The 26,810-nt window shown below is 43.4% G+C and overlaps 1 protein-coding gene across 2 annotated transcripts in view; it reads left to right on the top strand.

Annotated features, from left to right (window-relative positions):
* plpp3 (phospholipid phosphatase 3) overlaps positions 1–26,810 on the top strand; it is a 39,196-nt gene that overhangs the window by 1,127 nt on the left and 11,259 nt on the right. The window contains exons 2-5 of one of the 2 annotated variants that reach the window (XM_015000894.2): positions 18,769–18,926; positions 22,480–22,572; positions 23,274–23,461; positions 23,567–23,624. In XM_015000894.2, the coding sequence (XP_014856380.1) occupies positions 18,769–18,926; positions 22,480–22,572; positions 23,274–23,461; positions 23,567–23,624 (497 nt within the window). Of the gene's footprint in view, positions 1–18,153; positions 18,309–18,768; positions 18,927–22,479; positions 22,573–23,273; positions 23,462–23,566; positions 23,625–26,810 lie in introns of both variants that reach the window. The other variant, XM_015000895.2, reaches the window with a different exon arrangement.

The following is a 26,810-nucleotide window of genomic DNA, read 5'->3' as shown; positions in this document are numbered from 1 at the left end:
AGACAAGTTATTAATCGTCAGCATCCCCTTATCATCCAGCTCCAACATGGCATGGCAAGCGAGGGAAGCCAATCTCTAAACAGTCCACTGACACCGCAATTAGAAAACATTGAGCTCATCCAGTCTGAAAGGGGGGGGGGAAAAACAAAAAAACTGTCACTTTGTGTTACTGGCAGGTGGAGAGTTTTTTGGGGGGCTTTCTCAGCGGAGACAGCTGCAGATGAAATGCCCTGTCATCGCCTAATATAGTGATCATTTCAAAGCATTCGGGCTGTACTCTGTGACTCCATCAGGTGCCTGCCAGCATGCCCCGGGGGCGGGGGGCAAAGATCAGAGATGCACCAGCCATTTGCCCCCTGATCGGTTCCTATTGGTCAAATCTGCTTCTAAACTAAGAAAACTTGGTTTTGAGTTCAGTGAAGATGACCTGCTTTGATGCAAAATTGAGGATAATCTTGTTATTCACTTGTCATTTGATCACTTTGAAACTCGGCCCATTTGTTTCTCTGTTAGGTGTCGCAGCCCTTAGACTTAAAAACATTCGGTCAAATCCAGTAAAGCAAAAAAAAAAAACAAAAAAAACAAACAGGAATCAGTACCGGTCAAGAAAAGCCGGATTGGTGAAACTCTAATACAAATGTTTTGCAGTCTCTTCTCACTTGCCCTCATTTACTGCCCTCAAAAATAGCCAGTCCACCCCCCCTGCCCCTGTTTCCACCCCTCCCAGTCCATCTTCCACGGCTTGCCCCAGTTACCCTGTTCGTGTGAACTTTAACCCACAGAGGTGCCCCCCCAGGCTAGGGACGTCCTAACTCAGAGATGAGGGATGTCGATGGAAAAAGCCTGACCACCATCGGTATCGATTTACAGCTGACAAACTGTCCCAGAACGAGAGGCGAGGCCGGTGGTGTGAGCTTGTTTGTGAAGTCCAGTTTGTGCAGTCAGTCCCAACTTGGTATTCAGTGGGTGTCCCATCCAGATTCTGGACTCGCTTGGTGTGTGTGTGTGTTTCTTTGATAGCTGCTTTGTCTTTGGCTGCTGTCACTGTTGCCCGGTCCTTTTAGTCTTCAGTCCCCTTCGTCTCCCCCTCATTTCTTTTCTCCCCTTTTTCTTTTTTCTTTTGGAGGGGATTATAGGAGTTGAGCTTAACTTCTCCACATTCTCTCCCAGAAACCTTGCGAATCTCTGCCCAGCTGCCCCCCCTGCGAATCACTTTCCTTCTCCCTCTCTGTCCAGGGGAATAATTTCTTGAGCAGGTGCTGGGGCCGAGGAATGCCTCTCTGACCTGCCGTATGACTGAGTGGGTTTCAGAGGAAGCAGGCGACAGCGCCACCAGATCAGAGAATTTGACTTTGCTGCACAGAAGCAAATTTTTGTTTTATTTTTTTACTGCCCGGGCTGCTACAAATGGTGCACATTAACTCCATGTTCCCCTCTAAAACACTCCAGAGTGACAGCGGATCTGCCAAACAGATGCAGAGTTTTCCATTTACATCGGCTTGCCTGTTAAAGAACCCTCAGACAGAGATACGGCGTTTCATCTGCGCTCGTATAAATGTGGAAGAGCTTCGAGCGCATGTGGAGCGAATTTCCTGCACAAAACCAACTTCCTTTACTGGTTCGTCTAAAGTCAAACACACACGCACATCCACGCACGCACACAACTGTACGCCTGTAAACACACGCTCATGTAAACACACAATTGCAAATGGGCGCACAAATTCGCCTTTGTCATGCTAAACACAAGTCTGGCTCTCGGGTGATTATTGGTTGGCCCACTTTAGCGGTTTAGGGGGTAGGTGGGTGGGTGTAGGGGCCGGAGGGGAGGGGGCAAAAGAGAACAGAAGGGAGGGTGGGGGTTATCAGGCGCTCTGAATGAGGAGTGAGGAATGCGGGTGTGCAGGGGGCTCAGATGCAGGCCTGGTGTTGTTGAGCAGCTTTTGTCCGCTGCATATCAGAAAAAGGTTGCATTCTTCTCGTGTGCATTAATGTACCATTAGCTTTAATTAGTCAACACCAAACCAGCTGCGGTCCACACATGCTAAGTGTGGGTAGTGTCATCTTTCAGCCAACCCGACCGTCACATAACCTCAGGCTCCGCTAATGAGTCTGTTTCGCATACATAACAAGTCTGGTCGTCTGTAATACCCAAGGGAAATATTGATCAAGACGACTTCACTTATGGTGCTGTGAATAAAGAAAATTCAGACCATCAAACGACTTTTAATATCAAACTAAGATAACTTGAGTACATGCAATAATGACTTTCAATTCTAATGGGCAAAGCCTATCCACATCAAACTGGTTTGCTGCCCTTGTTAAATTGTTAATTAGTGGTAATTAACTTTTTTTTTTTTTTTTCAGCTGAGTTCAGCTTTGGTTGCCACATCCCAGACTTAATCACTGCCAGGCCTGCATAAAGTAGTCATTTAAACAGAACCTGCCTGACAACATTAAGGAGGCCAAGGCGCCCCAATCTAAAAAACATGTACGACAGATGGGAAGCAAATCCACTGACATTTACTAGACTAGGAGAAGGTTTCAGGGTCACTTTTAAGGGCTTTTGGGCTCCAGAGAACCACAGCGAGAGTCCTTATCCACAAACGTGGAAAACATCGACCGGTGAGGAACCATCCCTGAAGTGACCGTCGTACCAAAACTGCTCCGACACACCTCAAGCGACTGATCCCGGAGGTCACTGAAACTTTTTAAAGTTTTGGATTTCGTTGCATCTTATCATAAACCGGCATGGCGTTTTCAGAAAAAGAACATTATATTGACAATATAACGTAGTGGTGGTGGTGGTGGTGGTGGTGGTGGTGGTGTGATGGTCTGGGTCTACCCTAGACAAATGGGTGTAACTAAAGCAATCTCAGCCAAAATCGTGGACTGACCAAGTCAAAGCCAAAATCTTGAACTTGATCGAATTAACATGGACTGACCTTAAACAGATGGGAGGTGTTGAGGGAAAACCTCCCAGTGTGGCTGAATTAAAACAATTCGGTGAAACTTTTCTCACAGTTGTGTAGAAAAACTCTTTGCCTTTTATAATAAATGCATGACGACACAACCATCTATCCAGTACAGTGGGGATTTACTGGTTTAGGTGGCTTTTTCCCTTGATAAATAATTTGAAAATTGCATTTTATATTTACTCAGCTTATCTTCGTCTTATTACAAAAAAGAGTGGATTCATAATGGCGCAATTGGTAGTTTTGTTGCTTTTTTTTTATCAACAATGGATATATGGATGGATATTAAACATGTAAGTTTGACAACAACAACAACGACAAAAGAAAAACAGAGAAAATCTGTTAGGGAGACAATACTTCGTCCCAGCACTGTAATTGAGGCTGAGATTACGTATGCAACGGGAAAACACGAAGCCAAATTCTCCTCAACACCCAGCTACTGAAAACCAGAGTCACCGCTTATGATCCCCAGCAGCTGAGCCTGAGCTGTACGTGCTGATTTCACCCTGGCTCCGCTTCCAGCCCCTTACAGAGCGATCACCACGCGCTCGCGCTATAAATACGCAGACTGCCGAGTTTTGCTCTCTGGCGTTTTGGCGACGCGCTGTCCGCTGGAGCCTCCGGCGGCGGGCAGTTTCGCAACATGTTTATTGTGAAAACGCTCGGCGAAAGCGCGCGGCCACCCGAGCTCTCAGGAAGCCGTGCTCTCTAAGTGTAGGCTGCACTTAAACTCTGATTAAGTTTTACACAATGCAAAGGAAAGTACAAGTATTGTGTGGCTGCGCGTTTGCATGTGTGCAGACGTGGTTCTGCGTTCCAGGTCGTCTCCGACCATTTTGGATTGCCGCTCGGTCTTGCGGCACGCATTTGAGGCTCTTTCTGTGTCTTAAAAATGCCACAAGCATTTCGAATCCATTATCCAAAGTTCTGTGATCTATAAAGCATTAAGGGGGGAATCCACTTCAACACTGGGCCCTGAGGCACTAACCCTAAATCTCCACCTTTTACAGCAGTTAGTCACCGAATCCCGTCATTAAAGCTGGAGATTTAACCTGTAAAACCCCCTCCCCTCCCATGCAGGCCTTGGATGCTTTAAGTCAGAGCAAATGTTTTCCAGAATTTCTTAAATTCCTCTTTTGCCCAGAGACTTTTGCTGAGATATCTGGGGGAGTGAGTGAACCAGGGGACACAGGATGTGTGTGTGTGTGTGTGTGCGTGTGTGGGGGTGTGTGTGTGTGTGTGTGTGTGTGTATGTGTGTGTGTGTGTCTTGGAGCTCAGGAAAGGGTGGGAAACGGAAAGGTAGTGTAGATCGGAGGAAGGTGTGGCTGTGAAATCAGATCCCGTCTTTTTTTTCTTTTTCTCCTCTCACAATCTCTTTCCAGCCTCAGCTCCCCTCCCTCTGTCACTCCTTCCTCATCTTAATTGCCAAGCGAAAGCCTTGAGTCATAAATGAGAAAGGGGGTTGGGGGGGGGGGGACAGGCAGAAGAACAATTTAGGTAAATACATGTTTATGCTTTCCATTTTCATTTCACAAGCTCTAGAAAATAAGTCACATTTGAATTAGAGGATTGTGTGGCGCTTCCTAGAAACCCAGCTTTCAGAGAGCAGGAGATAAGTACTGTTTGCCAAGTGTCTACAAGAGCAAACTGTAATCAAACAGAAAGTGGGAGGTCCGTGCACACAAACCCAAATATAGGCTCCTATCCAAAACTGCTGACCTTAATCTAAGGGCAAATATGTTTACAGCTGCATGAGTGTGCAGGGACCAAAAAGAAGTTTTCTTGCTTAGATAGTCAATTCACAGAGACCGTTTTTAGTCCAGAAAAGGTACAGGAGTCATCAGAACCGATCATTTTTGACAAAAAGCTACTTATTTATTCATACTACGGAGAGGCCACCGAACTCTCTCATGTCTTCTGTGTCGCTGTCTGCCAAGCTCAGAGGTAACACAAAAGACTGATTTTCATAAGATAAACGGTTTGTGGTACACCAACTCTTCTGATTAAAACCAAAAACTTCATAAAACAGTATTTTATTGTGATTTTGTGTGATTGACAAACACAGAGAAACCTTATGCATTTAATGCTTACAAATCAAACTCTGGAAAGTTCTCAGTTCATTGTTGTCCTATTTTGTCCCATTTTAGGCCTGAAGGTTAAACTTGTCTTAGCTCAGAGCGCCTTTTTCAACATTTATCTTGTCTCCTGTGGTCTGTTGCTAATCTTAGTACCAATTTCTGTGCATTTGAGAATGGTGCATTCAAGAGCTGTGTGGCATTTTTAAGCTTCAGAAATTCTTCACGTCGCGGTTTTAAACTTCTCTGAAACCATCCCTCTGATTTGTTTGTTCCTTGATCTTCATGCAGTTCGTTCCAAACAAACAAAAAAAATCCCTGAGGCCTTCACAGAACAGCTGAATTTATCCACTAATGAATTGCACTGGTTTTAAATTTGTTGAATCAAAATAAATGGGATCAAATACAAGTGCACTCCATATTTTTCCGATTTGTATTTAGAAAACCATTTGAAAACAAAAGATTTATTTTCCTCTACTGGCTTTATACATGAAATCCCAACAAAGTTTATTAAAATTTAGGGTAATAAGTAGGGATGCACCGATTCACTTTTTCCACTTCTGATACCAATACCGATATCTAAGGTTTGGCACTGGTCAACCTGCTACAGGAAAAGTGCTGAAATGTTTCTTTTATTTAAACACAGACATCATTGTACTGAATTATATATTTATTTGATAACTCTGCACCAGAACAGCACACTTACATGCACCAATAGCTTCACACGCTGGGCCAAACATGTAAAAATCACACAACTTTAATTTGTTCAGTCAGTGCAGTTAGGAGTAAAACAATCATTGCTAAATAAATAATAAAGAAACTGACAAACAATGTTGACTATCTTGGTCAAACATGTAAAAAAAACAAATTACTTTAATAGTTCATAAAGAGCAATTAGGATTTCTAAATATAACACTCACACTCTAAAAAGAAAATAGTTGAACCAACTTAATTGAATTTAATTGCTTTTATGGGTAACAAGCAATTCAATTAAGTTTATCCAACTTAATTTATTAAGTTTAACCAATTCAATATATTATAATCATCCAACTCAATTTGTTATTTTTTTTAAACAAATTTATTAAGTATGTTTAAGATAACAGATTTAAGTCAGTCTTACTCAAATCATTTAGTTTACTTAAAAAAAAAAAAAAGTTAAATGGACTGAATTTATAGAGCACTTTTCCAGTCATTTTGACAACTCAAAGTCATTCACCCATAGATTGGTTCAGTGCCTTGCCCAGGGGCACATTGACATGTGGCAGGAGGAAGCTGGAATTGAACCGACAACCTTCCAATCACAAGATGACAACTCTACCCACAGAGCCACTGTCATTTACCAGGGAAGCTGTCCCTGGTAAGCTTGAGTCACGGTGTCAGACATGGGATACAAATATGGTGATGAACTTATTTCAAGTAAAGTAAAAGTAAAAAGGTCATTTAAGGAAAAGATTTGTAACTTTTAAGTTAGAGTGTATTTAGAGGACACTGTAAAAACAGTATTATAGCCCAAGATATTTAGTTTGGAACTACTTAAAAGTTTGAGTTGACTTTCTGTCGAATTAAGTCAAAGAGATTTTAAATGTTTATTAGAACAAAATAAATGATTTGAGTAAGAATAGGCTGAATAGACCGGACATATTGTCACCGTCTAGAATTTTTTTCAACATTGGGATCGGTACAGACATGGATATCGGATTGGATCTAGTGGTGAGATGGCTGCGTGTGGAAAAAGTTCAAGAGTCACTCCCCCTCGTGTGATTATATAGCAGTGTGTACCCGTGAAGGATAATGTTTAGTGTCTGCCCCATGGCTGCAGGCCAAGGTGAGGTAAGGACGAGCTAAGAAGGTGACGAGCGTCTTCTGGCAGAGGAGAATCCTCACATTATGTAACAAGATAAAGATCAGCAGATGTCTGTGGCAACAGTGGCTATTACCTCCCCAAAAATGACTGGCATGCAGAGTCTGCATACTGCGCCTGGATGTATGTGTGTGTTTGTGCGTGGTGTGACGGGGAGCAGACGGGGTAAATAATGTTTCTTTAACATATTCGGCCCGTCGCTGGGGACATGTGGCCGGTCCGGGCACGAGTTTTAAAGACAGACCCCTGGGGGAAGAGTCTGCGCAGGGCTGTGATTAGAGGTGTGTGGGTGTGAGTGTGTGTATTTTGGGGGTTCATGATGTAGATTTAGAGGCTAAGAGCTGTCATTAAACGGACAGTGGGGGCCGACGCGTCTGAATATGAGAGTCACGTGTGTCCCGCGTTCCTCGGGGTTCCTGTTGGCGAGCCGGAGGCGTCAGGCTGACTGATGCGCCTCGATTCTTTGCACGGATCAGACACATTCATCTCCTTGAACTGCCAAACAATCCGTTTGCACAATAAAACTAAGACAATGGCTCGTCGTTTGCGCTTTTCCGACGACGGGGCAGTAAACTCTCCGGTCCACGCGGTTGTCTGTGATTATGTCCCTCCTGTATAAACACCTTCAGACCGCTTATTTGGAGCGTTTTGGATTACTGGGCAGGACTCTGCTGTAAACCTCTGTCAGCACTGGTCCGTGCATGTGTTTGAACTTCGCGTTGAAGTTTCCATAAAGTATTCTAAATGTGAGTTTTACGCAGTTTTTCTGGGTGGGTGTTGAGGTCAATCACGAGATTCGCAACTGCAAAAAAAAAGAAAAAAAGTGCCATCAGGGTTTCTGTTTGCTTTCTTGCTTCTTCTCCTCTGCATCTTTCGTTCATCGTCCGTCAGAGCTTCAGGCAGCGGATGACGTGAAGCTGTAGGCCTCATTGCTTCTCTCTGTGTTCTTCCTCTGGGGGCCTCCCTGCTGCTACACCCCCCACCCCCCCCCTGTCTGTCACTTTCTCTTATAGCATTACAATCCTCTGTTGTTGTTGTTTTTTGTGTCATACTGCGTTCATCCAGAGATTGAAGGGACGGGGTTGTGGGTGGAAAGGAGACGGGGAGGGGGGTCAGGGAGATTTCACTGTTTCACAGAGAACAATGCCCCTTTTGATGTGTCCCAGTGCTCTTTGTTTCATTAACGAGGACCAGTTGGCCGGTTACAGACAGATGGAGGATGAAATGGAGGGAGAGGAGTGGGGCGGTGGTGATGGTGAATGGGATAAGGATGAGAGAGCATAAGGATCTTCTCACTGAGAACTCCAGGCCAGGCCGCTCTGCGTGGCGGCAGCTTAGGCCTGCCGCGTTGTCGAGCAGCGCCGCTTATCTCGCGTTAATCAGGTCAGCATCTTTATTGGCGCTGACCTTATCTGAGCTGCAACCATTGAGCCTTATCCTGTTTGCATACAGTGAAGAGAACGCGCCAAAGAGCACCGCCGCCACCTTACAGGAACTCTAGGATGCTTTCACACACTGCCGGAGATTTTTACACTCATTCTCTTTCAGATAAAGACCTATTCACCACATCCGATTATGTCACAGACAAAAAAAAAACAAAAAAAAAAAACGGAAGGGATTTTTATTGGGATTTTGCACAACACAAAGCTAAACATAATTGTGAAGGGGAAGGAATGTGACACATGGATTTAAAAGGTTTGTGTAGATTTTTTCGTCGTCAGCGCGGCTCTATGTTTAGGGTTTGCTGTCTTGCTGGGATGTGGTGGAGTGTGTTGCAGTCGCTATCAGGTTTCCAGGTTGCCGTGTATTCAGCATTATCCATTTTCCACTCAAACCTACCCTGTCCATGTTCAAGAAATCCTCACTGCATGATGCTGCCACCACCATGTGTCACTGCAGTAAGAGTTTTTCTTGACAGCAGGTCTAAACTTGGACAGGAGTGGCTATACTAAGACAAAAATAAGGACAATAACAAGAATAAAGTCATAATATTTTGAGAATTAAGTCGTAAAATTAATACTTTATTCTCGTATGTCACTCTACGAGTAAATGAGGACCACCAGCCATTAAATCTTTAAAAAAAAATTTTTTATATATTTGTAGAACTCACTTCTCCTGAGAAAATGTCTACAGGGGTTTTGAAGTTGTGCCTTTCTTCCATTATGATGCAATAAGATCAAAAAGTGCTATGTGAGAAGTTAAGAGCTTGAAATATTGTTTTTAAACTAACCTTGCTTTAAACTGATCCACGCTTTTATTCTCTTCTACGTTCGTTTTGCTTCAGAATTCACTTCATCGACTGAAGTTTTCTTGCAAACCCGTGAGGCCTTCACAGAGCAGCTGGATCTACAGTGAGATTCAATTACACACAGACACAGGCGCCTCCTGAATTTTATTTAGGGGTATCGGAGTTACTAAAGAGAGTGAGCATAAACGCATGCCACTTTTTGATGATTTTTTTTTTGTTGTAAAAATATTTGCAAAAAACATATCATTGCCCTTCCACTTTCCAATTATGCACTAATTTAATTGATCTAGCAGATGAAATCTCAATACGACTGTGCTGAAATCAAAACAGCCCAGCGCTACGAACACTTTCACTCTGCATATTTCTGCAACTGTCATACTGTAGCTCTAAATTTTCCCTCTGTGCGTTTTAGATCAAAGGAGTCCGATTTCAAAGAGTTCAGATCCGTCTTTGTGTGAGGAGGTAATAATAGCATTATGGCAACACCGGAGGATCGCCCTGCCCGCCCACTGGCCCCTCTCGGCCCACTGGGCCCTGCTCGGGTTTCGCCTCATTGGAGCAGCTGTGCGTTCGTGCTGCACTTTAAACAGCCGGAGCTGTAACTGAGCTTCCTTAAATGCGTTAATATCCTCTTCCCAGACATTCAGGGAAATACGGACGAGAGAAGGTTTTCCCCCCACCCCCAGAAACAGCAAAGCAGCTCCTCATGCGAAACTAACAGCGACAGAGGGGCCTGGAAGCAGCATTCAGCAGAGGCTGCCTGAACAGGTGCCTGCTGGTAGGAGTCCCCCTCGAGAGTGTCCCAACACATGCCTGTGTGTTAAAGGCATTTATTCCTATGAATAAAATCTTTCTGAGTAAGCACGTTTCAGCCGGTGGCCTCCCGTTTGCCGTGGCATTCACTCTGACAGGGGGATTCAGTGTGTGGACAACTCTGCTGACCTCAGCCACTCCTGTGTGTCGCTGTGTGTGTGTGTGCGTGTGTGCATGGCTGATACACATCAGCAGCCAGTAGAAACAATGAAGCGGCATCCTGAGCCAAACATCTGTATCGGCGTTTCATCGCGCATGCTCCAGCTCATGTTTATGAGTGTAGCTTTTCCTAAACAGTGATTATGTAAATGCATGGAGCTTGGGTGGTTTTTATGGAGCCCAGATTGTTTATTTGGATTGCAAGGACGTTGTTAAAGTCCTTTGTGGTCGACAGAGAGAGAGAGAGAGAGAGAAGGAGAGAGAGAAGGAGAGAGAGAGAAGGAGAGAGAGAAAGAGGCTTTGGCGATGTTGCCCCGGTAGAACCACAGTAATTCACTTTAACAGCCACACACCCAGTGACACACTCCCACAGATAATAGGCAGTGTCACTGTGACATTTCTGGCCCTCGCATGCTACAGTACGGTGTCACAGCAACGCTGCAGCCCTCACTGCTGACCTGTAGCTCTCTAGTTTTTTTGTGAGCGGTTTGTCATGAACCTCAGTTAAACTAAGCACTCCATTCCTAAACAGCTTTCATTCTCAAACCTGTCTGACCTGAAGACAAAGGCTATGTCAGCATTAGGCACCTTGACGCCCAGGTACTGATGCTGCCAGGCTCCCTTCCTCCTCACCTGCTTTCACTTTAGCAACATCCACCAGCAAATGCACTTGGCAGCTCACCGCTAGTTATCTAATTCTTATCAGAAACTCTCACTCCCGCTGTTTGCACACAGTACTTATCACACCAACACAAACACGCTTGAGTTGGCATCCACGTTACAGCTGTACCCTGATTTGCAACTTGTAGAGGCATTCAAGCCCAAGAGAACCTTACAGTTTTTTTCCCCTCTCGTGTCTCTGTCACACACATATCATATAGCTACAGAATAATCTCCACCCATTCTGCTGCTTAGCAACACAGTACACTTTAATACCCAGTGCAGATTAGATTACAGAGAACACAAGTCAATCCACGACTGAGTGTTAAAAAATATGACAGTAGTTTTCTGCAAGAGACTTGGAACAAAGATAAACAAGGGAATGTATCTGTATTAAGGTCTTGACTTGCCTATTCAAAGTGAGCATCAGTGTAAGTATCCTCTTTTATTGATGTTTGGGACTCTTATTTTGAAATAAGAAAGGAAGTACCACTTGAATTTTTCTTGTTTAGCTAATAAAAATTTCTTATTGTGCTTACTGACAACATTTAGTCAGAAAATCATTGACTTTCAAGTCATATTTGGTAGCGTTTGGGGTAGTACGCGTACAGTCAAAGCAACAGCATATTGAACATGGTAGCTCCACCCTGCTTCACTTCACATCATGATTTCATCACTTCCTACTTCAATTTGGTTCCCGTAAGCTAACCATTTTGCAGATGGCATGTAAATTTAATTTCATTGTTTTTTTATGAACTGTGGTGGTAGATGATATAAAAAGCTCATATTTGAAGTACAATGTATAAATTTGGGTATGAAACAACGAAAAATGTAAACTTGGAAAATGGCGAAAGGTGCAAAATGACATTGTTTAATTGCCCTGCTTTCAGGTCAATTAGAGGGGAGAAAGGAGATCTTCCTCCTTTAGTTGAGGTTATTAAACTTAATCAGATTTGAGCAACACAGTGGGCAGGTCACAAGGGTCATAAGGGCACCGAAGTGGTGGAGTGGTGCTGGAAAAATAACAGCAGCGACCGTGACATGCGGGGACTGTCGCAATTTTATTCTGTTTTAGATTTAGTCGTTTCACCCTCGCTCTTTCCAGGACATTGGGCAACATGATGGTATAAAATTGGGTTATGATTTGGCAAATGGGCTAAATGACCTGCGGTCGTATGAAACAAAGCACACAAAATAATATCAAGAATAAAGGGGAAACATCTGTTGCTAACCGTTAGCCGCTAAGGACAGTAATTGCTTTTAAGAGTCTGATTTGGATGGCATTAGATTATCATAAAACCAGCTCATTCATGTCAGGAACATGTCTATATCTAAGCACTAGCAGCTCTAAAGAGGTCGCCATTCGTCACTAGAACAATTTGAGGTGCTCAAAGCTCGACCACTGACAGCCCAGCTTCGTTTCAGTCAGCTAGACAAGCAATGAAAGAAATAAAAGGAGAAAGTTTCACTGATTTATTGAGTAAGTCTATGAAGTCAAGTCCACTGTGGCCTCCGCCCTCCGTAACCTTCCTCCACATTCCCCCCAGTCCTTGACAGGAAAGGTCAGATGGGTGTGCTGGAGAGACAGGAGGAGGAAATCCTCCATTAGCCTGGTCCACAATACCTCTTCCTCCGGCCTGCTCCGCCTCCCATTCACCTCTCACTCACTGGTGACTATAGGGCTCGGGCGCCATAATCACAATATCATTCCAGTTCAGCCCCCAGAAGCCATGGAAGCACATTAAAATGTCAATAGAGAGTGACGCGCGAGTCGAGAGAGGTCAGCAGTGTGGACAGTCAGGTGTTGTTTCTACTGGGACATTAGTTCCGTGTCAGGAGGAATTAACCTTTGAAAGGGACGCAGAGGGTTAGTTGGCGTTAGAATGGCTATTGTTTCCTCTTATATAATAAATCTCTAAATAATAGAGACCTCCTGATCTTTCTTCACACACAAAAAGGGCAGAAAAACGTAATGAAGATGTTTTTAAATCAAAAGCCAAAGGTCTCATTGAGTTAGGCACATGCTCTTACTCTCTGCTGGTTCCAGCAATAGAACCTCTAACCTACTGTACTAAATTTAACCCCAAAGCCAATCAAAAAGTAGGCCCTGCTGGATAATCCTGTCGCATAAATAAATGCATGCACACACCCACACACACACACACACACGCACACGCACACACACACACACACACACACACACACACACACACACACACACACACACACACACACACACACACACACACACAAGCACTGCTGGTAGCATACACAAGCCCACAACGTGCATACACATGCACACACAACACTACAGGCAGCCCGGTATGAACATGTGAGTGGATTTGCAGATGGAAAATAAATGCGGCGGTTTCACACTCACTCACACACACACACACACACGCCCACCTTTGCTCACGCATGAAGGCCCTGCCGTGACCTCGGCAATAAAAACACTAATTCAAGCAGCCAAAGAGAAAAGCCTCCCTCTGACCTGCGGTATGTAGTGTTTAGCGGTCTGCAGTGGTTCTCCTCATGGGATGAAAGAGAGAAATGCATGTCGGAATCTGATAAGACAAATAGAACTTTTCCCAAACCCGACAAGCCACACACTTTGGACAGTCACTTTCTGGCCTAACCCCCTTTCTACCTCTAGGACCTCTGCAGATTTTTGCAGGCTCTGATTATTCTCAGGCGTCTGTTTTTGGCGTTTGAAAGCACCTCAGTGGCTTGATAACTCGTAAGGCTCATTTCCCCCAACAAGCACGGCATGTACAAGATCTCCCGACAAAGTGAAACAGAACAACGCAAGTAAATGGGTTGAGAAAACGGTTTCCTCTTTGGGCGCAGTGGAACCAAAACTGGACTTTCCCCTTTCTTTGAGGATTCCAGAAATGTGAATCATTCCTAAATGTCCCTGACTATATGACGGGGTTAGTAAAGTGAATGCCTCTTTAATTCAGTGATGGACCACAAGCCTTTGCCAACAGGCCTGCCCACTTCTTTCTCTCCCCCTCCAACACGCCCCCATCTCTCACTCTTCCTCTGTTTGGGTCAACAGGGCCCTCAGAAGGTCACTTGTCCTTTATTCTCCTGCCGAAAAAGAAGTCATATTTCATCACACCACTACAAACGCGAACAGATGATTCAGGATCTGTGAGGCTCTGTTTAAACATATTAAGCTGTCTTACTTGTTGGAGGAAACACTTTTGGTGTCTTGTAGTATAAATTCAGATTAGTTGGTTCCCTGGGAAGGAGAAAGCTAACAGACGATTTGAGTGGAATCAAGACCAATCGCCAAACTATCCTACCTTTAAATTATCATCACATTTCCAATCGGATGGTTATTTGAAGAGAATTGTATAATTATTTACGCAGAAGATGAATGTAGGAGGTTCTTCCTGTGGAAAACGGAAGAGAACATTTGAAGGATTTTTGGTCAAAACTGTTTTTATTTTTACACTGCTTCACTTTTCTATTAGGCAGTTATTCTGATAGAAAATATTATTATTATTATTATTATTATTAATATTATTTTCTTCTCAGTACATGTTTCTAGCAGGAAGACAATCAGTGGTGCGCCGCCTCCTACCTCCAATTTGCATGTAAATAATAAATCTTCTTTGGAAATAACCACGATATTCACATTTCACAACAGCTTAAAGGTGCATAAAAATAAACATTTGCGTAAACTGCTTTTACGATTTTGAGACTGTGGTTGTTTCACTACAGTTTAAGCCCAGTTTGGTCACGTTAACCATTCGCTTCATAGTTTCGGGCCAACCAATCTGGACCTAAACTAAATGGAAACATGAGAGCGTCAGAAACCCGCGTGTTCCCCTGTTGGATGCGGCAGAGTCAACAACGTTCAGCAGGAAGAGCTTCATGGACGGACTGAGGAATGAGGAGAATGCCCACATAACAGGCTGTTTTATTCTCAGGGTGGGGGGAATGAAACAGCTTGGCATCTCAGGGCTGGGTGGCGTGCACACAGAGAGCCTTTCACTAATCATCAATTGAGAGTGTCCCGATGGTCGGCCGCTCGATCTCACTTTACTCTTTCAGTTGCTCAGCCCGTCAGAGTTTCCCATGGTGCTCTCCAATCGGCGAAGCCTTTACTTGGTTGCTGTGTATGTGCTCACGTCTGAGTGTTTCTGACCTTTTCTTTGCTTCTGCTTATTTGCATTTGAATCCCCCCTCCAGAAGTAGCCGAGGGACAGAAAAGATGGCGAGGGTCCAGAGGAAGAAAATCCTTTTGAGATTTCCATGAGAGAAAGCGCAGTCCCATTTCTAAACTTCTTTTAATCAAAAAACCTGCATGTAAACTCAGCATGTGCATAATAGATGCTTTGTCTACGGTATTATTTGTGGCTATGTGTAACTGAGCCACAAGACACACACATGAAGATACAACCCATATTTGCTGTGGAATCGGCCGGTCTTAAGTTCTGCTCACCGTCCTGTCCTGCTTTGGTCTGCCTGTGATTCTGTGCTCACCTAATGCTAACCCTGCATGGTGTGTGGACAGCTTGGTTCTCAGACACCACCAAAGCCTGGCCCAGCCCTGTGTGGGCCCACCAGCAAGCCTACTGAAACCCTCTGCTGCATACTGTTTATGCAGGTGTCTGGCTGAGTGACCATCCCGTCCATTTGCCCTTTGGTAACCACTGCGGAGAGAAACATTAGAGAGACAGAGATGTTTTAACTTACACTTAGACGTCCAGGTATTTCTGCTCCTTTTTTTTTTTTTTGACAAAGCCATGAGAGAGAAGAGGATGAATGTCTAGCTTAAAGCAGCTTGGTATTCCCGAAAGGCTGAATTTTTTTCTTTCTTATTATAGAAATATTTTGTTCTTGTCTTTGGAAACATTTAGATTCGGAGATGAAGGGAAAGATTCATTTGCTTTAGGAAATATACCAAGTAGTTTATCTTTAGTTACCCAAAAACTACCACTTAAGATCTCCTTGACATCAACATATGCTACTTTGCCTCGTAGCAAAGAGTTTGTATGTTGAAGCCCGTGCATGAGTTGGTTCCTTCTGGGCACCCAGTATTATGTAAGGCAAAATCTCCCTAGAAGTGTGTGTTGGGAGCACGGTTGTGTGTCTCTGTGTTTTCCCCCTTTGTGGTCAGTGGTCTGTTCCATCTCCCGTTCCACATCCACACCCGAGAACTCATTCTCACCGAATTAGATTTGCCCGTAACATCAGGTTTCACTTTATTTTCCTTTGGGCTTTAGCCACAATACTATTGACAGAGCCTCAGCGTCCACTCACTGATGTGGTACGCACCTGAGACAACATCTCCCCTTCTCTCCAGGATGAGAGTCTGGGAGCTGAGAGCACACGTCTCACCGGCGCGCTAAAGAAATGTTCATCTGAGTGGTTTCTGGTCCGTGTTGTGTTTTCACAGAACAAACCTGCAACATAATCTTCCAGTCCGATCGCTGGCGTAGACGACACATGCGGTTCTTGGCCGAATTAGGTGCTTTCATGATCAGATCTCTGACTTTAATTCTAATGTTTAGAAAGCCCCTGTGTGTGATTTGAACTAACCACACAGCTGTGGGCAGACACTCTCTCTGGGCAGACATCGAATGTATATACTGGTGTGTCTGCGTGTGGCTCGTCGGGATGCCTTCGTGTCTTCTGCTTGCTCTGTTTTTATGAGTAACTTACGGTCACGCGCATCCACGCCAAAACATGTTCTCATGCGAAAAATGTTCCAGACTCGGGTGGGCTTGCTTTTGTTTTTCTTGGGTTTCACACTTTTTAAATCCCTCATGGAAATCTTCTGAGGCCCAGGCCAGAGTTTGTTCGACCGTACGCGTTTCGCTTTTATTGGAGACATGTTTTTTTTTCTTCTTTCTACTAATTAGTGTGTCCGTTTGTGTGCATGTTGGTGTTGGTGCATGTCATGTCTTGAAATTTAGTTTGAAAGAGGTTTTAGAAGAAAATAAGACACAATAACTCTCCAAATTAGTCTCTGAGCTATTGGTTGGGGGGGAAAAAAGTGGACAGATTTGTTAGCATTCTTAGTAAACACTTATAAAGCTTGAAAATAAATTCCTCTCAAGTCTGTATTTCCCCTTGGGTTTTTTTTTTTAAACCGCAGCCTTTAATTATTGTACATTATTTCACTGGATAATAAAAGAAAAAGCTGTTTTAAATCAGAAGTGGCACCATTATTGGTACTTTTTTTTTACAAGCCCTTTCAGCCAATGGGACTGCTTCTTCTGTAGCACTGCGCAAAGTTTAAGAGAATAATGTCTCATTTCTTTAGACTCTGTAGCTTAACCAGAATCATATATTTTCTCCTCGGATCTTTTTGTAAAAAATATAAAATTTATTTAACCGGAGTAAGAGAAAGTTGACTTTTGAGTCTGGTGAACCATTTCTGTCGATTGCGCCACATGTTTGGATTGTTTTCAAGTTGAAAAACCCAGCGATTATCTGTTTTTATTGTTCCGCCAAAGGCCAGCAGCTTTGTATTTAAAATTTCCTGGAAATTCAAACTAATCGTGACACTCTGTGCCCCTACAGGGTCCCCAGGGCCTTTGGGATAGAACAAAACACAGTGTCCACAGTGGACACGAGGTGCTTGTCCAAATAGCCATCCTTTGTTTCACATCAAACCCACCTGGAGTGTTTGTTGTCAAAAAAGCTCAGTCTGAGTCTTATCTAACCACTGTAAGTGACGGCCAGATAAATGTGGGTTCTCATCCAGGCCTTGTGGGCTGCGGCCAGGAGAAACGACACTGTCTCGTCTCATTTAGACACAAGGGAAACAGAAAGTTGTGGATTAATAACGAGAAGATCCTAGATAATTTGCAACGTTTTTGAAACAGACAAAAGACGCCTGAAAGCGTTTTGCACATCCTCACCAGAGATACCTGGATTTCGCTCTAAAAGGCCTAGCGAACTGCAGCGCTGGCTTCAGATCATCTCCGTCAAATTAAACCATTAAGTCGTGGCTCGACTCGCGTGTTGACGAGCTTCTGTCGTCCTAATAGGTGGGCGCGTGGGTCTGTTTGTTCAGTCAGAGGGGAGTGATCCTAGAGGATCAACTTCAGCACTTAAATGGCTTGTCAACAATTGCAGCTGCAGAAAGTCTGCTGAGTCAACAGCTTTTTAAAGCGAAGCTCAAACACGCGTGTGAAGGTTTATATGTGTTAATGTTTGTTTTAACGGTATTCTTTTCCCAACAGCTTACAGGTAAGTGGATCTGACACTGAATAAATTCCCTGTTAGGTGTGTCCAGAGCCAGACTTGCACAAAAGCGTGTGTGTATGTGTGAGTTCATACCTCTATCCATATGTGTGTGTGTGTGTGTGTGTGCGTGTGTGTGTGTGTGTGTGTGTGTGTAGCTATGCTGCCAAGCCTGGTTCTGCATCGTTCATCTGTTCGTCCATACCAGAGGGGGTTCTACTGCAGTGACTCCAGCCTGAAATACCCCTACAAGAGGAGCACCGTGCCCTCTTCAGTGCTGGTTTCTGTTGGTCTGACACTGCCCATGGTGTCCGTAAGTCCCCCCCGCCCCCGACCCGGCACTGACCTTTGGGCTTTTTTTTTTCTTCCTGAAGCCACAAAGACCTATCGGCCGTGGAGAGCAATCGAAACAGAAACAGGGAGGGCTCGAGGCTCATGATGTAGCTGCGGAGGAGTGACGGTGCTAAAGTTTTATCAGATGCTCATCGTAAACTCCAGATTTATCTGCGCACATTGAAAAACGGTCACTTCTTTAAGCCGAGGTGTCAACCCATGGCATCCTCAAGCCCCGCCCTTTTTCTGACGCCCCATGATCCCCCTGGTGCCAGCATGCTCCCTGTGCTGCTCCTGTTCTGTCCTGTTTATGTCTGTGTCACTGACCTGGGGCGTTTATGCCTTTCTTTCTTCTCTCCCTCTCTTCCTGTCCTTCTCTCTCTCCCTCTCTCTCTCTCTCTCTTTCTCTCTCTCTCTCTTTCTTTGTGTCTTTTTTGTAGCTAGCCTGCCTTTCCTGATCATTGAGACTAGCACCATAAAGCCATACCAGCGCGGGTTTTACTGTTCGGACGAGTCCATCCGCTTCCCCCGAAAAGAGGGAGAGACCATTAGTGATGCCGTGCTTTGTGGCGTTGGCATTCTTATTGGCACCGTCTCTGTAAGTCGACCCTATAACATCTCCCTTTGATTGCTGCTTCCTTCTTCTCAGACTCCTAGATTCCTCTCATGGACATGTCATCAAGCGTCTTAGCTATTTGTTATAGAAAATTAAAAAGAAAAACACCCCTACACAGTGCCTTGCAGAATACCCCTATTTTTTTTTTTTTTAAAGTCTACAAACTTCAACATATTTGGGATTATATGTAGTGGACTAACACAAAATAGCTCATAATAGTGGAGGAGAATTTGTTTTGAAAGTCAGAAAATTGGGACCTGTGTTTTTTATTCAGACCCTCTTTACACTGATACTCCAAATAAAATCTAGAATAAAATTCAGAGCCGAGAAATAAAGCCACAAATTGAAAGAAAACGAGGTGCAAAACTAAAAAGAATAATAATAATAATAATAAAAAAAAACTGGGATTAAAGTCATATTACTGACTTTATTCTCAAAATGTTGATTTTAGTCTCATATTATCACAACTCTATTCTTGTGTTATTTAAACTTTTGTAATTTTATTACTTTATTCTCATAATTTAATTTTATTCTATTTTTTTTAAATATTATTATTATTATGGCCTTAACACTCGTACAAAAAAAGTGAGACTGTGGAAGTTCAGCATCCAGATGAACAGCCAGAATGAAATGAAATATGAATTTCATAGTCAAAGCCCACGCCTGTCCATAAAAATGTATGCATCTCTATTTTGATTTTAATTCACTTCTGATTTATGCACTACTATGTGTTTTGCTCTGTCACATAAAATCCCAATAAAATGTAAATGTGGAAAAACCTCTGCTGGACACTGTAAATGGGTCGTACATGTATCCCACCTCCATCTCTAGTTTGTTTTTTCACCCTTTATTCTTCAACTGCTGCTTTGAGTCATTTTTTTCCCAATATTACCTTATTTTTATGACTGGTTAAGTAGGTCAGAGGTAGGTCAGAGGTAGTGAGCTTAAAGAGTTAGACGTTTGGATAACTTAGATTACATGGACCAAAGAGATGCTGCTGGTTCCCATGGTGATCTCTGGTGCTCCACGCTGTGCCTTGGTTAAATGCGACGTTGTTCTCTCCCATGACGTCGGAGCCTCATTAGTTGTGTTTCCATTGACCATTTGACATTTTGAAAAGAAATTCACTTAAGGGAAACACCCCAATTTAGAAAAAAAAGTCTTTTTTTTTTATAAAATATTTTGGAACTGGGATGAGATGGATTTTTGGTCATGTAGAAATGAGTTTATTTCACAGTGGAAACCCTTTTGTTTTTCGCATCACACGAGTCGTGATCAACAACTGGCTGTTGCTACTGGCGCAAACCACGAAGTAGACGACAAGAAGAAGTTGGAGGATGTTTTGCAATGACTTATCACAAACAAACTTATTCACATGTGATTTTAATTGCTTTTTTTTTTTTGTGGAAATACAGCAATTGCGAAATTGTGGAAGGGGGTATTTCAGCTGAATATTGACAAAGTTTTTCTGCATTTCTAATGGAAACACAGCTAATGATAGCCCGGAGTGTCTCACAGCATGAAGCTCTTGTTGGTGTTACTGCGTTCATACTTGAGTAAAACGGGATAACTCCAGTGCCGTGTGAGCAAATTATGATGGGGCCAGGCGTAATGGAAATATACTTTAATCAATTGGTGCCACATGGTTAGTGTAGGTGAAGTTTACAGTCCCCAGACTTAGGGGTTCCCAGGCTCAGCCGTCGCCTCACCGGCGTCTCGTTGCGATCTCCTTAGTGGGCACACACACACACACACACACACACCCACACACACACACACACACACACACATTTATATACACTGTACCACAGTACCAGCTCAGCTCTTCTGCTTATTGAAAGCAGGAGGAGGAGTAACAGTGGGCTAGTTAGCCCCCCTCGCATGTTCACATGTGGGCAAAGCTGGCGTGTCTCACACAGCTGTCTTCCATTAGTGGCGTCTACTGCCATGCCAGCACCGTTCCTGCTAACAAGCTTGTGCACACACATAGATGCACGCATGTACACAAATGCACTTGGTGTAGAAGAAGAGCAGATTCCACTTTGGCTCGAAGCGTAGGATGCGTCTGCTCCGACGCGGCCAGAAACCGAGGGGATAAAGCAGGAGTAGTGGACTGACTGTAAATGCTGAGAATTCAAATAAACTAGTGTGCGCGCTTCTAATCTTCCACTCTGATCAGAGCGATTCAGTCCACCATCCTGTTTGTTTCTGCTGGTTATGAGTCATTTATCTGCCCACATGGCGCTGAGGAAAGGCTGGGATATCGACACTGAAAACTTAAAAACATAACACTCAACAGCAGGGTTCATATTCCATTAACTGGCTTGTCTCATAGTCATCTTAAAAAGAATTTCATAGGAACTCAATTGTATAAACTCTCTAAAGTCATGGGAGAGAAATCAGACTTATCTGGCTACGACATATAGCCAGATGACAATGGACACCTTTTGGATGTCTAACTTGCGAGAATCATCATTTAGTTTGTGGATCAGAAGAACACAGTAAAGAGAAGATGGGCACTTTAGTTCAGGGGCATTTACAAGGGTCTGTAAGTAACTCTTATAGTATCTTCATGCTGTATAAATCCAGATTTGCTCCAAAGAGAGGCGAATCTAACGGCCCATTGCCAAGACGAAGCCCACGCCTCCTGTTTTAAACACTTCTAATCTCAAAAACACGATGGTTTAAACAAACGGTATTTGCGAACACGTAGTCTTCTGTGACATTTTCAGCGGGTGGCGATTTTACGAAAGCATTAAGATATAAACTGCTCATAGAGCGACTGGCTGTGAAGGGAGGGTCAAAGAGCCAGAGCAGCAGCTGTCTGCTGGGATACAGGTGGGCAGGTAAACATTTTCATAAGGTGTTTGGAAGGGAAGGGTAGCCGGTCCGCAGGGTCCTCTGGTTGGTAAAGTTTTGATTGATGTCTCTGTGCTTTGAGCTTTGGCTCGGCTTGAGTCCCCTTAGAGCAGCTGAGGTTCTTTCCATGAGGCTCGACGCTACTTAAAACCACCTGGCTGGAATACCACAGAAGTCATGGTTTGGCCAGCTGGACTTGAACTATGTAGCAGATGACATATCATAATCCCGTTTTTATATCAAAGTCTAGTCAGCCTGATTCATATAACCCCCCCAGTCATAGTGATTTGTTGAACTTTGATCATTCCCCCCACCCCTCCCCCACATCTGAGCTTTTGTTATTGTGTTTATCATTATGCAAAGCCCTTTCATTCTCCCTCCCTCCATCTTCCCAAACTGCCTAATGGAAAGGCAGGCCATGCTTAATATATGTGTTTTTTTCTGTTTGCATCTTCTGCTGTTTGTTCTTTACATACCGTCTACTAAATCTCACTCCCCATCCTGGAAATGAGTTTGAATTTTTTATTTTTTTTTATTTATTTATTTTTTTTGCATGATTCGTACTAAAACATTAACATGTCGTAGTGCCTCATAGTGCCTTGCATGTAAATCCATTCTCTACCTGTGGGCTCCACAAGCACTCGTCTTACCCTCATGAACAATTTGTTTCTTTTAGATCGTGATCGGAGAATGCTTCAGGATTCACCAGCTGCACGTGGGAACCAAGTCGTTTGTTGGGAATTCTTACGTGGCAGCGCTCTACAAACAGGTCAGCTCGGGTTTTGCTCAAACGCTGAACTCCCACCACAGACACAGCATCTTCTCAGCTGCAGATCAGAGGTCGGATGGTAATTGTGCCACTGAGGGAGAGCGAGCTGCAGCGTCGGCGGCGGTGCTGGAGGAAGTGAAATTACGAGAACAATGCATTTCCACGTTTGTCAGCGTGATCGCTGCTTTGATTAAAATCAAAGCCTTGTTATTTTCAAAAGACTCTAAGAAACATTTGATGTAAACAGATAGGTTATCTGAAGACGTCAATGAACCATTTAGCGATAAAGCGATAAAGTTCCTCGGAGCATATTAATCCCCTGCTGACAGAAAGTCTAGATACTGGAAATGAGAAACCTGCTTAAGAACTTATAAACTCTCTCTTATAAATCGGTTTCTTAGGAGGGCCAGGACTTTAACTCATTCATTTGAATTATTTAGTTACATAGAATTTAACGTGTTAAAGATTTTAATACAATTAATTGCATATTTTCTTTTTAACATGCGAAAGTTCAGAGCGGAACCTTTGTTATTCACTTGTCGTCAGGTTCGGCCGTAAATTGATGGGCAACAAAAACGCTTCTCTCTAAAAAAAATTTGAATTGAGTCCCCCGGCTTATTCCTATCAGTGCTTCTACTGTGTTTAATTTTTGTCTTCTGCATTCCGCATATATCTGACCCCCACTGCGCGTCGTCTTGCAGATAGGCGTGTTTCTGTTCGGCTGTGCCGTCAGCCAGTCGTTCACGGACATCGCCAAGGTGTCGGTGGGTCGGATGAGACCCCACTTCCTAGACGTCTGCAAACCGGACTTCTCCGCCATCAACTGTTCCCTCGGATACATCACCAACTACACTTGCACCGGGGACGAGAGCGAAGTGCAGGAAGCCAGGTGCGTAAAGACGCAACCGTGCGTTCACACGAAAGCACTCCTCGAACATCTAAACAGAAAAAAAAAACCTATGGGCCTAAAAATAATCTCTTTCTCCCTCTGCAGGAAATCCTTCTTCTCAGGACATGCCTCCTTTTCCCTGTTTAGTATGCTCTACTTGGCTGTAAGTAATCATTATTTTCTCTCACGCGCTTGCGGCTTCATTGGCAGACAATAACAGGAACAAAGCGTTGCATTGTTAAAGGCAGTCATGAGAAGAAAGAAGGCTGGGCTCTGATTAGGGGATTCAAACTAAATATTGTTTTGATTCTTTCATCACGTCGTCTCCTCCCTCGTTTTTATGCTTCCTTTGAACCCCGAGGAGACAAATGGGTGTTTCTCCACCTGTTTTCTTTAGGGCAGCTGCATGTTCATTTCCTGTTCTGTCCCTTTAACCTTGTGGGTGTCAGGTGAGACTCAGAGCTTCGGGGCTGAATCAGGCCTCTAATGGTTTTAATTACAGTCCTTTGCTGAAAAAGTTATGCAGGTTGATTTTTATTTCTTCTCTTGTCACCTGAAAACCGCAAAACTTTTTCCAGGGTTGGGACAACCTTAAACATATACAGTCTGGGCTACAGTTAGATCAAAGTCTGAACTTTAACTAGCCCAGTGAACGTTCAGATTTAAATTCAATTTACGATCTAGAGGCAAGAGAGGTTTCAGCATTTTTTGCTGGGGACTGCTGACACTAAAACAAGAGCGTCTCTTTAGTTCCTACGTTTATATAGCGAAAGTTTTAACCTCGCTTTACGTGCCTACGAGGAAAAGACATAAAATCAAGGAAGCGGTCATTTTGCCAATCCGCAGTGAAATTTTAGCCGGATCGCCTTTGTTGCACATCGGCGAAACTACAGAAACAGAGAGTTTTGGGGGGGTCAAATTCAGTCGCCTGCTGATTAAACTCCAAAGTGAAAAAGGCGAGTGTGTGCCACTTGATACTGTTGTGATTCAGCTGATTATGCAACGCCAGCAGTGACTTGTCTGGTCTGCGGAGAGCATCAAAATGGGACAGGAACTGGTGATCAACACGGACGCCTTTTTTTTTTTGTTTTGTTTTGTTTTGCAGTAATTGGTGCAGCCGATGCATACTTGATAAAATGTGGTGACAGGCCAGACCCGGTTCTCACACCGGATTGACGTTTGGAAGTTCGGTTTATTGTCGCGTATCGCCATGGTGAGACGGCTTGTTGTGGGTATTTCCCAGCCTCTGGGTGAACCGACAACCACACTCTGGGCAGAGCGTGGAGTAGAGCTAAATAAAATGTCAGGAGGAAAAGAAAAAAAAGAGCAGAGAGGGATTGGAGATGTGCTGCATCCAGGCCACAGCTTCACACACTAGTCAGACCGATGCTCTAGATGTGGCAAACCCCAGGACTCCGGCCAGAGGAGGTTGGTCTAAACAAGGGGATGGAGAGCAGCTGATGGGTGCAAAGGAGAGCCCTGACAGTTTTTAGAGAACATTTCAGTGTACATAACCCAACCAGAAAAAAAAAAGAGCCAAGAGCGAAGACATTCTTTGTGGAAACAGGAACTGGCTGGATTCTTTTTTGTTTGTGCCAGCTGAAAACCAGTCATGTGACTTTAGACCTGGCACCCTCTCTCGTGAAGTCAGCTTAGAACAGCTTTCTTTGGGTTTTCATAGTGCAGCTTTAATTCAATATGCAGTCATGTATAAAAACAAAAAGCCCACCCTGACGGTTTCCAAAGGAGTCAAGAGGGATAATAGTAAACAGTATTTCTCGGATGGATTATGAGTTTACTTCCAAACAAGCTGATGTACGTAGTAGAAAAAAGTATTCCCAACAACAAAACATTCACCATAGCAGCTAATCTTCCAGCTAAGGAGCAGCTAAGGAGTTGGTGTGCCAGCAAGTTTATCCCGATTTCAGACCCTGCAGAGCTCAAAGAAATTATAAAAAAAAAAAAAAAAAAAAAGATCCAAGAGCCACAATTCAGACTCTATTGTCCACAGTTAGGATGTGAAAAATTGAGGAGTTGAACGAGAAAGCCCCAATTCTTCAAAGAGGCAGCAAGGTTTAGTTTGCAAAATTGCATCTGGAGGAACAGAACAGATCACAACAATGTGAAGAGCTGAGAAAGTCGTTCAGAAAATGACTACTTTAGTTTGCTGCTGCTAAAAATGGCTCTACAAGCTGTTGGATCACGTACTGTACTGGTTTATTTTGAGCACTATCCATTTAATCTTTTATTATTTCCTATTTATTTTTATATATATATTTGACGTGGTCAATAAGTACAACATCCACTTTATTCCCTAATAATCAAAACTTAAGCTTGTCTTTTTAAGTCTCTCCTGCAGCTAGAAAATATATAACTGTATTGAAGTTTGTTCAATTTGTGACAATTCAAGTAGAAAAGTGACAACTGACAATTTTATAAGCGGTTAGGCCCGTCACCATAACAAATTTTGCTACACGATAAATTGTCCCAGAACTTATTGTGATATACGATAATATTGTTGTTTTGAGACCAAGTGATATAATAGTAATAACGGCAAGAACGCGTTCTTAGAGATAAACAAACTTTAAATTCTAATGAACATTTAAACACTGGAACTGGAAGACATTTTAAATATCCAAGATAAATAAAGAAAACAACAGAAACAACACATAAAATGAATTATGAAGTCTCTGTAAACATAATTATCTTTTTTTTTTTTTTAAAAAAGGGCCAGGTGAGACCAAAGCACCAGACTTACGACTTTTATCATTCAGTTTCTTGTAAAAAGAGAAAGAAAGTTACCAACAAGCAGAGGTTTAACCAAGAAACAGTGTTCAAGTCATTACATATTAAAATGCTTTGGAAAACACCATGGACCTGCTCTCTTTCAGCATTATTTTTACAAGCCAGAGTCACTAGTTGCAATACTTCTCATTGCCGACTACTCATGACAAGTAAAACATCTTTATACCCACCTTGCATTTGTGGTATTTTCATTATGATGAAGGGTCCCTTCTGTGAATTGGAAAATCTGAATTTGGCAAAGCACGCAATCAGTTTTGTTTTGTGCTCAACAAATCCCCCCCCCCCCCCCTTCCTACCAGCACGAAAAAAAAAAAAGATGGGTTCTTCCCCTCATTCTCTGATCGTGTTTTTGCTCAGAAAGCATCAAACAGTCATTTCCTCACCGCCTCTCTGTGATTCTGAATCTTTCCGCTTCCTGCCCGGTGTCTTGTCGGGCCGCCGTGGTCGGAGCCGTGCCCTGCTCGGCTCATTCTGAAACGACACAGATAACTGTCACCGACCACGCGGCGCGCAGCAGCACCGCAGTCATGTGCGTGTATTCTGA

Source organism: Poecilia mexicana, unplaced genomic scaffold, assembly GCF_051168715.1.
Source record: "Poecilia mexicana isolate PSO_F unplaced genomic scaffold, ASM5116871v1 scaffold_4, whole genome shotgun sequence".
Lineage (NCBI taxonomy): Eukaryota > Metazoa > Chordata > Actinopteri > Cyprinodontiformes > Poeciliidae > Poecilia > Poecilia mexicana.
This window is presented reverse-complemented; position numbering and strand designations above follow the sequence as displayed.